Source organism: Trichomonas vaginalis, chromosome IV, assembly GCF_026262505.1.
Source record: "Trichomonas vaginalis G3 chromosome IV, whole genome shotgun sequence".
NCBI classification, from domain to species: domain Eukaryota; phylum Parabasalia; order Trichomonadida; family Trichomonadidae; genus Trichomonas; species Trichomonas vaginalis.
Genome location: NC_067206.1, coordinates 36,186,452 through 36,201,828, shown reverse-complemented (window position 1 = coordinate 36,201,828; position 15,377 = coordinate 36,186,452). Strand labels below are relative to the sequence as shown.

Sequence of the window (15,377 nt, the reverse complement as noted above, 5' to 3'; positions counted from 1 at the left end):
TTTTTGTCGCTTGAATAATGCATAAATATATCATTCTTCAAAAGAATCTGTGAGATTTTGTTTCAATTTTTAAACAATAATGAAGTATCAGTAGTTATTTCTGCAGAAATTCAATAACACATAGTGAGCAACTAATGATACCTCCTAAATTTAGGCTTGAAAAACTTGATTAGAAATTACTTCTATGAAAAATTGATATTATCGTTTTATAACAGTCCTTGAGTAATGTACTAATGTTATAGATCTGATTCATTAAGTTAAGCTGACTCAAAAATGGTTTTAATCGATGATATTGAATCAAAATACACATTTTTAAAAGGAATGTATAACTTTTTAAGATAAAATTATAACCTAATCATCAAGTACACTCTAGTTATATATGAAAATCTATCTTAGCTTTAAGTTTAAATTCCAAAAAAAATTCAAAAAATGAAAAATAAAATTAAAAAATACAATTTTTATAACAAAATTTCGAAATTAAGATTTTTTTGGAAAATTAAATGTGTTTTATAATTGATCTTGATGCAATATATTTCCTTTTGTTCCCGAAAAAAGCCGATATTTCTTGATTGCAAAATTTAATTTTAAAAAACGAACAATTTTTGATCTAAAGAAGAACTATTTCTGGTCAAAATTCAAAATCAGATAGATTTACCGAAAGAAATAAACATAAAATTTTTATAATTATAAAATACAATTATTTCGAAGATGCTACTTGAGTTACATGTAACTCAAAAGTAATCTTCTTTGTGTAGGGGTAAAACAAGTTACAAGTAATAGAAATCCATAATTTTTATTGCTGGTTGTGCTTTTGCACTAATATTTATTTGATAACTGTATGTCGTTCATTATGATAACGGCTAATTTACAAGTTAACTAATTGGTAGTGTATGTTTTTGATGAAATGCAATTCGTTTCTAAAAATTGGCAAGACGGATTTTTCTCATTTTCTACGTACTTATTATATATTTGTACCTGATTTATTTCCATGATTTTCAAAGAGAAAGCGCGGTCTCAAAAAAATTTCATAAATTTAATTTTTTATGGTAGAGATTTTCCGATAGTATTATAAGTGTTTTCGAATTTTAGTAATCTTGGCTGTTCAAATGATGAGAAATTTGATAGGTTGCAAAAAATCAAAATATGTTCTTTTTTGTAAACTTTAATTCATGCAACAAACATTGCATTCTCTTAAGGGTATACTAATGCTTTGTTTGCTCTAAAATCTTGGTTAAATTCAAAGGGTATTACGAGTTGTGAAGCCAACAAATGCCCTTTGATTTTTTAGAATTTAAGGTTAAAAAGTGTCCGTACCTTTTAATTTTGAACAATTTCAATCATCAAGCCATATTATAATTTAGACTTTCGCCAAGATATCATCGAAATGATTAACGAAAGACACCTTTATAAGAGGTTATAAAATTTTGGAAAAATAATACATGTTTATAAAACAAAAATAAATGAATCAATCTAAATATGATCATACATTTTAGTTTCTATGACAAAAATACATTTATATTGACAATTTAGCTCTATAAATAATAAATTGTGTTATTACAAATAACATATAATGAAGTAAAGTGTGAATTGATTCAGTACTTTTACTTCAATGGCATTTTGTGCTTCTTAAATTCTATCAAGTACTTTGAATAAAGTTTGTCTAATGCTTGACTTTGTATTTCTGAATCTTCGTGTTTAACTACTGATTTTCGATATTCTGCCATTTGTGGCTTGCAATAATCATTTAAAACGTTGATTGAATGAATATATGATTTATTTGCTAAAATGAGGGCATCTATTGCTTTCCCGTCAGTAGGATTGGCATTGACTCTTGCAGATTCATTAGGTGTGAGATATTTAGCACCTGTCAAGCACCATTCAAGATCAAATTCGAACTCCATAAGTGTTGAAAAAGTGACATTCCTATTTTGCTCTGTATATTGAGTAAAACAAAAAGAAAGATGAAATTTTATATCACAACTAGAAAAATATAAATATATCTCTTCCACATGGTACAGCATTGTCTGAAAATTCTTTAAATATGATGTGGTGGTTAATCAACCAAAAAATATCGGAAGGTCCATCAAAATTGAAAGTTTTTCTAAAACTTCTGATGCATGCAGCTCCTTGTTTCGTAGATATAAGAGAAATCCCAAGATTGATGATGAATATATGTTTTTTTCACTCGTTAGAGGGTAAAAAAAAAACTTAGATCGTTTAAAATCTAGATATTAGATTCTGTGCTATACAAGGATCATTCTAGTCTGAATTGGTTTATGTATGCCTTCTTCTGAATCGATTATAAAATTTGAGATCCTTAAGATTGCTGTGATGCTCATGTGGCCATTTGGGTCATCATCCATCTCGAATTTAAGAGAACTTTCATTAAGATTTCAATTTGCTGTTATAAATGATATTTTCATTATCATTATCTTGGCTTTCGCCTTTTTTTAATTGAACAGAATTATATAGTGCAAATTGTATTTGAGGGTATCATATTTGGAGTATTCTCAATATTATTCTTTCCGAATGCCTTGAATATCGAAAAATCAATGGTGACCGTTTAATTTTTAAAGTTTTTACACTTCTATAGAATGCAAACGGTCACCGGCGGAAGAAATCCGGAAACCGAGATGCTTAAAATGAAGCTTCAAACTAGAGATGAAGAAATACAAAAATTACATAGCTTATTTGAAGAGCTTTCCACACAATTTTCATTACAAGCAAATGAGTTACATCAGGAGACAGAAGCACGCGAAAATCTCGTTATTGCTATTCATAAACTCAATCAAATGAATCAATATCTCTCAGATCAATTCAAAGTTATTTCAGCCAATTATTCAAATGCCAAAAACGAAAATATTCAACTTAAAGGACAGATAGACAATTTAAAGCCTACAGTCCAACTTGTTGAGGATATGAAAAACCTCGAGTCAGCAATTTTAGATATACTACCCGTAGAAACTCAGAAAATAATAAAACCTATTATTGAAAATTCAGAAAAGACGTACCCATTTCGAGTCATTGAAACAATTTCTGCTTTATCTGAGTATTACAATAATTGTCAAAATTCTCCTTCAGAGGCCCAAACAAGCAGTTCACCAAGCAATATTTACAACCAACAAAAAATGCTTGAAATTATCTCAGCTAATCTTCGATTCATCAATAGTCTTATTGATTCAAAAGAAAAAGCACAATGGTTAATCAAGCCATTCAACTTTGATGACTACAGAAAGGTTCTTATGGAACAATCTTCAAGAATCACATCATATATGAAGGAAAACAACATTACTCCAGTTGATGAAAAAACATTATTTGATTCTTTACTACTTGACATCGATCCAATTCAATCACAAAGCGATATTTCGCAATACTTAGAACAACTTTCTCCAGAGAATATGTCAGAAGGTGAATTAACTCTTTTCCATTTACTTGCTCAAGCAATTTCTGCAAATTTCGCTCTAAGAAAGTACAGTAATGAATGCAGAAACCAATGCGCACATCAGGTATCCGAGATAAAGCAATTAAGGTTCGATCTTGCAAACAATCGCGATCAAAATAGATATCAAAATGATGATGAAGTGATTGAACTCGAAAATAAGCTTGATGCTGAACGCGAAGAGAACCAGAAACTATTACTCAAGATCAAATCCCTTAAGAATATGCTTATTAAGGCACAAGCTAAAAATAATCTTGATAATTTTGAAGAAATGATCCAAACAATTGATGGTTGTGAGGAATGTTCAGATCACAGTAAGTCTGTAATAGATGCATTAGAAGGAAAAGCCTTAGAACTTGATCAAGCCAGGGAATTATGCAATACTCTAGAAAAAGAGAAGCAATCAATACAAAATGAGTTAAATTCTCTTAAACAAGATAAGTCAAAGTCAGAACCCGACTATCTTACTAGAATCAACGAACTTAAAATAAGTATTTCAGAATTAACAACTGAAGCTACACAAACAACACAAAAAATGAAGGAAGCACTGGCTAAAAAAGAAGATGAGAATGCAGAACTTCAACAAAAACTCTTAGAACTTGAAGAAAATGATGAAAAAATCAGATCTAACGTTAATGCACTGGATAATGAGATAAAGAAACTCAGAAAAGAAAAGAAATCCATTGAAGAAAGCTATTCTGACTACAAAGAAGCGGCAGCAGCAACTTTGACAAAGATTATTGAGAAATCAAAAGTCAGAATTGCTAAAATGAAGCAAGAAAAAGAGAAATTCGCTGGAGAAGTCAAGAATCTTGAAGAAAAATTAGTCGATCTTCATGATTACAGCGAAAAAGCCATTTCTCAGAAATCTCAAAAGATTGAAGAACTTAACTCGATGATTTCAAACTTGCAATCGGAAGTAACCCAATCAAAATCTTCAATTTCTTCACTCAAAGTTGAAAACAAGCTTTTGTCCACAAAATTAAATGGAACTGAAGAAAGATTGAAGAGAGAAATCTCCATTGCTGAGAGCCAGTACAAAGTTAAGGTAATGTCGATCGAAACAGAGTACCAATCCCAGCTCGATAAACAGAAATCACAGCTTGAAAAGCAAATCCAAGATTTTATCGATTTCATATGCGAAAAATTCAATGAAAACATCACAGAAAACATGACAATTGAGTCAGCAGAAGAATTATTGGCCACTGTTGATGTTAAACTCAGAAACACAATTAACATACAGCATGAATTAGATGATGCAAATCGTCAATTACTTACAATAAGAAAATTATTTAATGCTGCTAAAAGTGATACAATTATTGGTGTTGTTCAGAGCCAAATTGAGAAATATGAAAGTCTTAAACGTGCACATGATGATGTTGTAGCTAAGAACAAAGCAATGAAGAGAGATGTTATCGAAGCAAGAGCTCTAGGAGACACAAATAGACAGAATAAAGAATGGGAAGAATGGGCAAGAAAATTGGCTTCAATTGTTACAGGAGGATGCTCTGGATATCAATCTCCAAAGAGCCTCAGATTTGGTGTTGAAGAAGCTGTGCTTGCTGCTATTGGAAATAAGAATGCTTGGATGAGATTAGATATATTAAGAGCTGAAAAGAAGATTCTAAAATCTGGACATAATTTGGAAAAGAAATCTTCACAGAATTTCACTTCAACTCTTGCTGTTGTAAGAGCTGTAACAAGATTACAGAAATTGTCTGGACATGCACAGTCTTATCTTGCAGTAGATCTACCTCAATGTGCATCAAAATCACAGTCAAATACAAAGGAATCTGAAAAGAAACCTCTTTTCAATTCAATTTGATTTTGTCTATTTTCTTATTATTTTTGTTGTTGTTCTTGTAATTGTAAACATTTTAGATATTTCATTTTCTTTGATGTCGTTTTAACAAAGCTGAAATATATTTGTCTTGCGAAACTTCTTACTGACTTGATAGATAACACAATGAGGGAAAAATAAGCAAAATTTAGAGTTAAGTGATTTGAATTGTGCTAATATAGGAACTAATGCTTTGAATAGAATAATTTAAATAGTTCAAGTGAAATTTATTTAAAATTTACTCAATCAATTATAAATCATTATATTGGAATAATCACTAAAAATATATCTTCAAATGAATATATGAAGTAAAGTTATGATATATATTATGAAAATTGCTTAGATATACATTTTCCCTCATTGTTTCAATGTTTACATTCCATAATTGTTCATACCATAACGAACATCAAAATAAAAAAAAGTTTTTATAAAAGCTTTCACTTTATTTTCAAGCAATATTATAAATATTATGTATTGAATGTGGCATTTTTATTTAAAAATTATCTGATTAGATTATTTGGCTCCAATAGATTTTAAATAGTCTCTTACTTTACCTTTTGCATGTGAGAGTGCAGTTTTTCCTTTATAATCCTTCGCATCTTTATTAGCTCCAACAGATATAAGATATTTAACAACTTCAAAATGATTTTTCCATGATGCACAAATAAGTGGAGTCCATCCGTTTTTATTCTTTGCTTCTTTATCAGCTCCAAAAGAGATAAGATATTTAACAACTTCAAGATGACCATTCCATGATGCATAACTGAGTGGAGTATATCCATCATCATTCATTGCTTCTTTATTAACTCCAATAGATATAAGATATTTAACAATTTCAAGATGATCTTCTTCTGATGCTGCAAAGAGAGGGGTTTCTCCATTAATACCCCTTGCTTCTTTATTAGCTCCAATATAGATAAGATATTTAACCACTTCAAGATGACCATTCCATGATGCCCAAACGAGTGGAGATATACGTTTATTAGGATTTCCTTCTTTATTAGCTCCAACAGAGATAAGATATTTAACAATTTCGAGATGACCTTCCCGAGATGCACGAATGAGTGGAGTGAAATCAAAGCCATCATTTACTTCTTTATCACAGCCACATTCGATAAGTAATTTGACAAGCTTAAAATTTCCTTTTCCACATGCAATATGAAGTACATTCTGTCTCCACCCTGCTGTCTTCTCCCAAAGTTCTTCTTCACAAGCTCTTGACATCATTTCTCGATTGCCTTCAGAAGAAAGTTCTTCAAAGAATTTGTAAACTCTATCAAAATCATTAGATTTCTTAAGTTCTGCGATTTTAGTTAAAATTTGAAAAGATTGAATTTGTTCTCGAAGCTTTTTATTTTCTTCTGCATGATCGCGCGTTTCCTTATCATTTTGTAATAAAAAATCAATGACACCATCAAATATTTTGAATTTCATGTATGTTTTAACTGATTTCAGAACTGATACAACATCATTGATGCTTTGGACAGTAACATTCGCATTTCGTGTACAGACATATAATTTGCTGGCATTAATAGTTGATGATGACTGTTTAAGAAGAGAATTGAACTGTTTTGGTGTTAATTTTGAATATTTCATTATTGTTATAATGTCTTCTAGATCGAATGTCTAAAAGAAATTTTCATTTTGAATATAATCATTGATGTGTGCAGCAATATATTCGAAATTCAGAGTAAGACCTCGACTCATTTTTCAAATGTCGTGACTTTACAAAATATCTGAAAAAACAAAAATCAAAATGCACTTGTTTGCATTGTTATCCATTCTGAAAGAACAAACCAAATAATATAGTTATTGAATGAGATCATATTTCTTCATCTCATTTACTGAGTTTGTTTGAATAAATGACATCAAATGTTATTACTTTGAATAGAATAAAAATTTCATTCATAATGCAGAATAAATTGAGTCGAATAGTTCAAAAGAAATTTAATAATAATATTGCAATTTATCATTTAATTAAATAATGAGAAAAAGTCATTAGTTAGGAATAATGACACGAAAAAGAATTTATAAATGTATATTTGAAGTATAGTTATGATATCCGTAATGAATATGGCATTGATATACACTTTATTACCATTTTTTGAGTGTTTACTTTCCATAATTGTTCATATCATAACGATCACACCACTAAAACAAAAAAATTTAAAGAAACGCTATAGTTCTGTTACCATGAATTATTGCATTACTATTTAACAGTTGCTACTAATTATTAATTGAAGTCAAGTGGTAATAATTTCCAGTCTATATTAAAAAAGAATTATACTTTTGAAATCTGATGTTTTTATAAAACATTTTAAAATTTTTCGGTGTTGAATGTAGCATTTTGCTTTAAATTATCTGATTAAATTACTTGGCTCCAATAGATTTTAGATAATCTCTTACTTTACCTTTTGCATGCGATAGTGCAGTTTTTCCTTCATTATCTTTTGCAGCTTTATTAACTCCAACAGAGATAAGATATTTTACAACTTCAAGATGATTATTCCATGATGCATAAATGAGTGGTGTATTTCCTTCATTATTCTTTGTTTCTTTATTTGCTCCATCAGAGATAAGATATTTAACAACATCAAGATAGCCGTATAATGATGCATAAATTATGGGAGTTTTTCCATCATTATTCTTTACATCTTTATTAGCACCATCAGAGACAAGATATTTAACAATATTGAGATAATCGTATAATGATGCATAAATTAAAGGAGTTTTCCCATCGTTATTCTTTGCTTCTTTATTAGCTCCTGCAGAGATAAGATATTTAACAACTTCAAGTTGATTATTCCATGATGCATAAATGAGAGGAGTATTTCCATATTCATCTATTGTTTCTTTGTTACAGCCACATTCGATAAGTAATTTGACAAGCTGAAGATTTCCCTTTTCACATGCAACATGAAGTACATTCTTTCTATTCTCTGTTGTCTTTTTCCAAAGTCCTTCTTCACAAGCTTTTGACATCATTTCTTGATTGTCTTCTGCAGAAATTTTTCCGAAGAGTTTGTAAACACTATCAAAATCATTAGATATCTTAAGTTCTGTGATTTTAGTTAAAAATTTTCGATTCTTTTGAAATTTCAAATCTGAATTTGTTCTTGAAGCTTTTGAATTTGTTCTCGAAGCTTTTTATTTTCTTCTGCACTTTCGCATCTTTCCTTATCATTTTGTAATAAAAAATCAATGACACCATCAAAATATTTTGAATTTCATGTATGTTTTAACTGATTTCAGAACTGATACAACATCATTGATGCTTTGGACAGTAACATTCGCATTTCGTGTACAGACATATAATTTGCTGGCATTAATAGTTGATGATGACTGTTTAAGAAGAGAATTGAACTGTTTTGGTGTTAATTTTGAATATTTCATTATTGTTATAATGTCTTCTAGATCGAATGTCTAAAAGAAATTTTCATTTTGAATATAATCATTGATGTGTGCAGCAATATATTCGAAATTCAGAGTAAGACCTCGACTCATTTTTCAAATGTCGTGACTTTACAAAATATCTGAAAAAACAAAAATCAAAATGCACTTGTTTGCATTGTTATCCATTCTGAAAGAACAAACCAAATAATATAGTTATTGAATGAGATCATATTTCTTCATCTCATTTACTGAGTTTGTTTGAATAAATGACATCAAATGTTATTACTTTGAATAGAATAAAAATTTCATTCATAATGCAGAATAAATTGAGTCGAATAGTTCAAAAGAAATTTAATAATAATATTGCAATTTATCATTTAATTAAATAATGAGAAAAAGTCATTAGTTAGGAATAATGACACGAAAAAGAATTTATAAATGTATATTTAGGTCAGGTATGAGGGGCTTCCAGGGGCTGCGCCCCTTCTAGCCCTAAGAAATGGACACAAGACCCAAGAGGAGGACCGAACCCCAGCCGACCAGCCGGTGACAACACTTTGACCGAGTAGTTTTTTGAGCTGAACAAATAGTGTCATATAAACATCTGTCAAAAACCGCTTTTTAACTTCACTTAAAATGCCACATAAGCTACGTAAGAATATACGTAAGAGGAAGAGAGCATTGAAACATCCAATAGTAAAACTGACACCACAACAACAGTTGCAACAACAAATGCTGAATGACCCCACTATGTTGCAACAAATGTCAAGCAATCCTATGCTTTTAAACCGAGTTATTGGTGCACAGAGTGGAAGTTTAAGAGCGGCACTTTTAGCGAAAATGGCAGGCTATGGTGGAGCTGCAGACGGAACAGCTTATAACCCTCAAAGTCAAATGAATTTGAGTTCACTCAAAAATCAAATATCAGATGTCAAAAAGTCAAACATAGACATACAGAAGCAAATAAGTGAAAACGAAAAGAAACTAGAATATGACAGACACACAAAGAAACTCAATGAGTTAAACGTAGAGAAAAAGAAGAAAGAAGAACAACTGAAAGAACTAAGTACAGAGGAATATGCGAAAAAAGTGTCAGAAAAAGCAGCAGAAGTAGCAAAAATGGAACAAGATGTTATAAATTTGAAAAACCATACTACTCAATATAAAGTACTGAAAGATGAAGAGATAAAACAAAAAGCCCTGAAGACATATATGGATAGCGATGAGTATAAAAAAGAAGTTGAAGCAAATGTAAAGGCAGAAAAACTTTTACAGTTGCAAAACCAAACCGTACAGTATGAAAACTTAGCACAAGAAAGTAAAAATAACGACGCAGCCATGCAAAAGGCAATGAAAAGCGCAGAATATATAAAAGCTAACAATGACTGGTTAGATACCCAAGCCAACGCTAAAGCAGCCCAACTTATAGGGTCAATAAGGACAAAAATACAAGCGGATGAAGACAGTTCAAATGAAGCTTTAACAAATGCTGACTTTAAGAACGCCTTCGAAGCTCTTCATAGTAAGGTGAAACTAGTGAACGACTTCTCATCTGGAAAGAAACTGAAGTCTGAAGGTTTCGACAAAGAGTTAAGAGAAGTAGCACAAAATATGACGAAAATAACAGATGCAGCAACGAGACAGGCAGTTCAAAGTGCCTATGACGCCGTTAGAGCAACTGTTGTGGAAAGTCAAGAAAAAGAGTTACAACAGACCAAAACAGACCTAGTAAATGCTTTCTTAAAAACGAAAAGTCAGGTAGGACATTATGCTGCAGATGGAACATATGTGCCAGCTGGTGGAACTTATATACCAGCTGGTGGAACTTATATACTAGCTAGTGGAACCTATATACTAGCTAGTGGAACCTATATACCACCAAACCCTCCAAGAGAAGCACCTGCACCAGGACTACCTAAAACATTTACATCGTCACATGGACACAGACACAGGCATGCACCAAAACCAACACAACAACCAACAGTTCAAAATCCAGCACAACAACAACCAAAACCAACAGTTCAAAATCCAACACAACAACCACCTCCACAACAACAACCACAACCAGCACAGCAACCAACAGTTCAAAACCCTGCACAACAACCACCTCCACAACAACAACCACAACCAGCACAGCAACCAACAGTTCAAAACCCTGCACAACAACCACCTCCACAACAACAACCACAAACAGAGCAAGGACATAAAAGAAGTAGAGAACAAGGAAACCAAGATTTCTTAAAAATGCTTAAAGAAGACTATGGTTACCCAGATACTCTTGACTTTAGTGACAGATATAAAGAAGCTATTAGAAAGTTCAAGGAAGGAAATACTGACCCGAACCTATTTAGCTTTATGGCTCAGCACCAAATGGGATATAATTTCAAACCTGGAAAATACAAGCTCGCTAAGGGATATGATTTAATAGCATATCATCCAAATGACATGACTGAATTTACTCCGAGATATTTGGTGTCAGAGCTAAATGACAATTCAACTCTCTTCATGAAACGCGTAAAAAATAGAGACGGAACGAAAGAAGAAAGGTTTATGAGTCCGGATGACTTAGATAGGGAACTTGTTAAAAACGGTCTCGGAATATATGAAATGCCAGCAGATGAGGTACAAGAAACTCCACAGGAAGAAGTTCAGATACAACCAGACATGGAAGAAATAGTTCAGCAACAACAGCTAGAAGAGCCTGAAGGAAACGAACAAGTCCCTCCTTTGGAAACTAACTTCACAGAACTAGATGAAGATTTGGAACAGCCGAAAAATCTTGACCCTCAACAAGAGTATGAGGTGAATATGGAATCTTTCCAAGAGTCTAAGAAAAATTCGGCTGACATAGTAGAAGAATATCGAAAAATGTTTGCCGACATACAAAAGACTCCAACATCAGATGAAAATATTCAGCATAGAATGGAAGTACTGAAAGAAAATGTACACAAATACAACAACCCTTTTTACTTACGACCATATAACGTTCAATCTTTGGCTGAACTCGGTGAAAATAAAAGGTTAAATTTCGACAAAACATATAGAAATGAAACATTGTTTAAAGTTCATTCAGAACCTAACCAATATGGAAACAAACCTACTTTTGTTTCTGCAGACTATGGAACTACAATGAGATGGGGTCATAAAGCTAACCCGGATAGGTGGTTCATAAACTTACAACCACAATTCCAAGAAGTTGTAGACGCAATGGAAGTCAATGGTGAACCAGATATAGCTGGTATTTTCAGCGCGGCTTTAATGCCATTGAAAGATATGAAAGATGCAGATATTTTGGACCAGTATGAAATGAACATGGCTGATGGAAATATAACACCTGACGTTCTAGAACATTTATCTCAAAGAACTACACAGAACCATAAAGATGGTATATTTGGTGAAGAGTTTAGAAAGAGAGTTAGGGAGAGAGAAGGAAGAGAACCTATTGTACATGACCTTGCAAACGAAAGTTTACAAAATGTCATAAAAACTTACTTTGCAGACAATGAAATGAGAAGGGATGAATATTTAAGAAAACTCAAATGGACAGTACCAAATGAAATGTTAGTATTGAAAAACATGTTCCTTGACAAAATAAAACCAACTACAGAAATAAATGACGCAAGACTGAAACGTTGGGTAAAAGCTTTCCCATTCACAAAAGATATTGTTGGTAACATGGAAAGAAAACCAGAATGGCTACAAGAACATATATTTGGAAACAAGCTTATTCCATATGGACAAGCTATATTTGAAGAGCTTGAACCGGAAACTCAGGAAAGAGTCATGCAAACAATACGCGAAGACTCAAATACAAACTATGACGAAATCTTTCTAGGATATAGGATACCTGAGATGGGCGACCAGAGCCTAAAGGCAAAAAGGACACGTGAAATTTGCAACATACTAGATGAACATGATGCAAAGATGCAACAACTTGAAGCAGAGGGCATGTTACCAAAAGCGACACCAAAGAAGAAGAGAAGAGTAGAACAAAGTGAAAGTAGTGAAGAAGTAACTTCATCTAGTGAAAGTAGTGGCAATGAAGGAAAAAGAAGAGTTAAAAACTCAGCCAGGAAGAAAGTAAAGCTTGGTCCACGTGGGTTCTATTATGACACATAAATTCAACTATTCTATATTTTTACCCATATGAAATGTACGCCGCTCAGAATATAACGCCAACAGTTTTGGATGCCATGAATGGAAATGTTTCCGAATGGTATAACGAATGCGACAATGCCATTAGAAGGTCAGAAATAGTTCCTGGAACTTACGAATATACAACTGCTGTTTCTTATGGAAACGTAGGTGAGTTTGGAGAAGGTTCTTCAACAACAGTAGATATTGCTTGCGACAGGTTTCATATAATTTCTATTGACAACTCATTCTTATACGTGGAACAAGACATTGAAATAAACCTTCTGCCAAGCTGTCTGACAAGAAAGGTTGCAATGGAATTTTCTATGTCGGATACCAATATGCTCCAGAAGTTTTCATGGGATATAAGATATATTCTAACTCTGACTTAGTTCAAACAGTAACATGGGCAAACTATGAATGGTTCGCTTTGAGAAACTCAGTACAACCACAAGCTAGAGAACAAACAGACCAGTATGCCACCATTGAGAAAATAAGAAGACTTGACCCTAACGTTCCAGGAGTTTATGTTGACCTTTCTGGACAAACTGCAGCAGCAGTAACCAAAGTAAAACTGAAACTTAGAGTTCCTTTGTCATCTTTCCTCATCTTCAGGTTTTTAAGATACTTGCCAAACTGGGCAGGAAAAATTTCTATCGAACTTACTCCAAGCAAAAATAACTTAGTCATTGCACCAACACAAGACCCATTCACTCTTACTGTAGCTGGAACTGGTGGAGCCAAGTTCTGTGACTTTTGCAAAGACAAAGTTGACTTAGACTTTGGTTTCTCAAACTTCAACACTGAAGTAAACTATTATTTCAATGCTGCTGGAACTGCTTGGGACCCAGTTAAGTTTACATGCGAAAAATTTGAATGCAAGAGAATAGAAAGCAGACTTGCAGTCTATATGTTGGACCCAGATATTTCAAATGCTTTAGCTGCCAAATATATTGCAGTTCCACTTATGTTCCCTATACACCAAATATCTGTCAAAGACTTTGCAGGTGAAGTTGGAAACCAAAGTGCTGACCCAGGTGCAAGAACAGATATTGCTTTAACAACTGCAATGAAACATGCAGATACTATGTTTGTACTGTTCAGACGAACTATAAATGACTATTCTTGTTTCTACAACCCTGGTATTAAATATCATATAAACATAGATGGCAAATATTATCCAAGAGAAGAATATTCTACAGTTGAGGATATGAGGTCATACAACTTGACATTAGATGCTATGAACTTTAACAACAACTTCACAACAACCATTAACCCTGAAATGCAAAGTTCTATTATGCCATATGTGAAAGTATGGACTCATACAGGAGGTCAAAAAACTCAATATACAAATGGAGACCGTTCAAACTTTTGGCTTGGCATTCCATTTGCTGACTCAGAAGACTTTATGGGTGGTATTTCAACTGTTGGTACTGTACAAATACAATATACTGGTGACAGAGACGGTCCAGATGAATTGAAAGCAAAGAAGTTTACAAAACCAATAGCACTTTTCACGGAAGATGCTCTTTTGAAGATTCGTTCGATGAAACCTGCTGGGGCTCCTCAGATTGGCATAACGACAGCTTCCATCGAGCAGATTTTGGCAGCAGGTCAGTAAGTTGTTCTTGAACTGACTTCTCTCCATCGTAAATAGTTATGACACCTGTTTTGACATAAAATTGTATTATAAACTTACCTTTAGAAATATCTGTAAGTTTTGTTGTTATATTTTTGTCTGCTTCAAGAACTTTCACCATTTCAGTTATACCAACTTTCTTTGCTTTATGAAAATGTTTTGGTTCAGCAAAGACTGCTATTCTATAACATTTTCCATTGTTTGTGTAAAGAACTATTCTGTCAATGTATTTGTATTGTTTGTGTGTGTAAACTTTGTTCTGCTTCAATTCGAAGAGATATCCGAATACGTCCATATTTTTATTCGAAGTAAAATGTCATTTCCGAAAAATAGAAGCGTAAGTGTTTCAAAAGGTTTAATGGCGATGGCAGATGTGAAGTTAAATTCACCAACTCAAACAAACAGTCAAAGTGTTGTTGTCAATGTCAAAGAAAGAGATGTTGAAGTGGGGAAACCATACGAGGACGAAGATGGTATAACAATTGTTCCTGTAAAAGAACAACCAACATATCCTGAAGTTAGCAGAGACTTAAGTTCTGTTGCAGATATTCGAAACGACTACCAACAACTGAAAAACAAACTTCAAACTCAGGAGAAGATTTGTCAAGCTTTAGGTATAATGTTAAACTTGGTCGAACACAAACCCTGTAAAAGTGAACTCATATGTCATTGCACCTCATGAAGTTTTGAAAGAACTATTGAAACTTTTGACAGAGGCAGACGATATAAACATCAAAGAAATAGAACCCGACGTTAGTTGCTGTGGTGTTTCATATAATGTCATTGACAAGATATACGTTATGAAAGGAGGTGAAACGTTGAACTTAAAATATAGTTTCCCAGACGTTATAAAAATATTTGACGACCACAACATTTCATTAAAGTTTATTTGCTAAGTAAATGGCAGAAGACATAGTGGTTTATACTATTAC

The 15,377-nt window shown here is 32.6% G+C and overlaps 4 protein-coding genes and 2 pseudogenes across 6 annotated transcripts, besides 1 other annotated feature; 3 read left to right on the top strand and 3 right to left on the bottom strand.

Annotated features, from left to right (window-relative positions):
• Nucleotides 1–1,428: 1,428 nt before the first annotated feature.
• Nucleotides 1,429–2,056, bottom strand: TVAGG3_0230960 (uncharacterized protein; the record flags this gene model as incomplete). The annotated part of the gene is made up of 1 exon (XM_001315982.1): nt 1,602–1,901. One exon carries the CDS (start codon nt 1,899–1,901, stop codon nt 1,602–1,604), a length of 300 nt encoding a protein of 99 aa, XP_001316017.1.
• Nucleotides 2,057–2,594: 538 nt separating this feature from the next.
• Nucleotides 2,595–5,361, top strand: TVAGG3_0230950 (uncharacterized protein; the record flags this gene model as incomplete). The annotated part of the gene is made up of 1 exon (XM_001315981.1): nt 2,595–5,264. One exon carries the CDS (start codon nt 2,595–2,597, stop codon nt 5,262–5,264), a length of 2,670 nt encoding a protein of 889 aa, XP_001316016.1.
• A 59-nt stretch (nt 5,362–5,420) lies between these two features.
• TVAGG3_0230940 (ankyrin repeat protein family) lies at nt 5,421–6,875 on the bottom strand (the record flags this gene model as incomplete). Its single annotated transcript, XM_001315980.2, has 1 exon — nt 5,793–6,875. One exon carries the CDS (start codon nt 6,873–6,875, stop codon nt 5,793–5,795), a length of 1,083 nt encoding a protein of 360 aa, XP_001316015.1.
• A 946-nt stretch (nt 6,876–7,821) lies between these two features.
• On the bottom strand, nt 7,822–8,261 carry TVAGG3_0230930 (ankyrin repeat protein family; the record flags this gene model as incomplete). Its single annotated transcript, XM_001315979.2, has 1 exon — nt 7,822–8,261. A coding segment is annotated over one exon (440 nt), but the record flags the coding sequence as incomplete, so codon positions are not given.
• Nucleotides 8,262–11,744: 3,483 nt separating this feature from the next.
• Nucleotides 11,745–15,377: part of a mobile genetic element that runs on past the window's edge.
• Nucleotides 13,760–14,427, top strand: TVAGG3_0230920 (annotated as a pseudogene). Its single transcript has one exon. A coding segment is annotated over exon 1 (668 nt).
• Nucleotides 14,804–15,341, top strand: TVAGG3_0230910 (annotated as a pseudogene). Its single transcript has one exon. A coding segment is annotated over exon 1 (538 nt).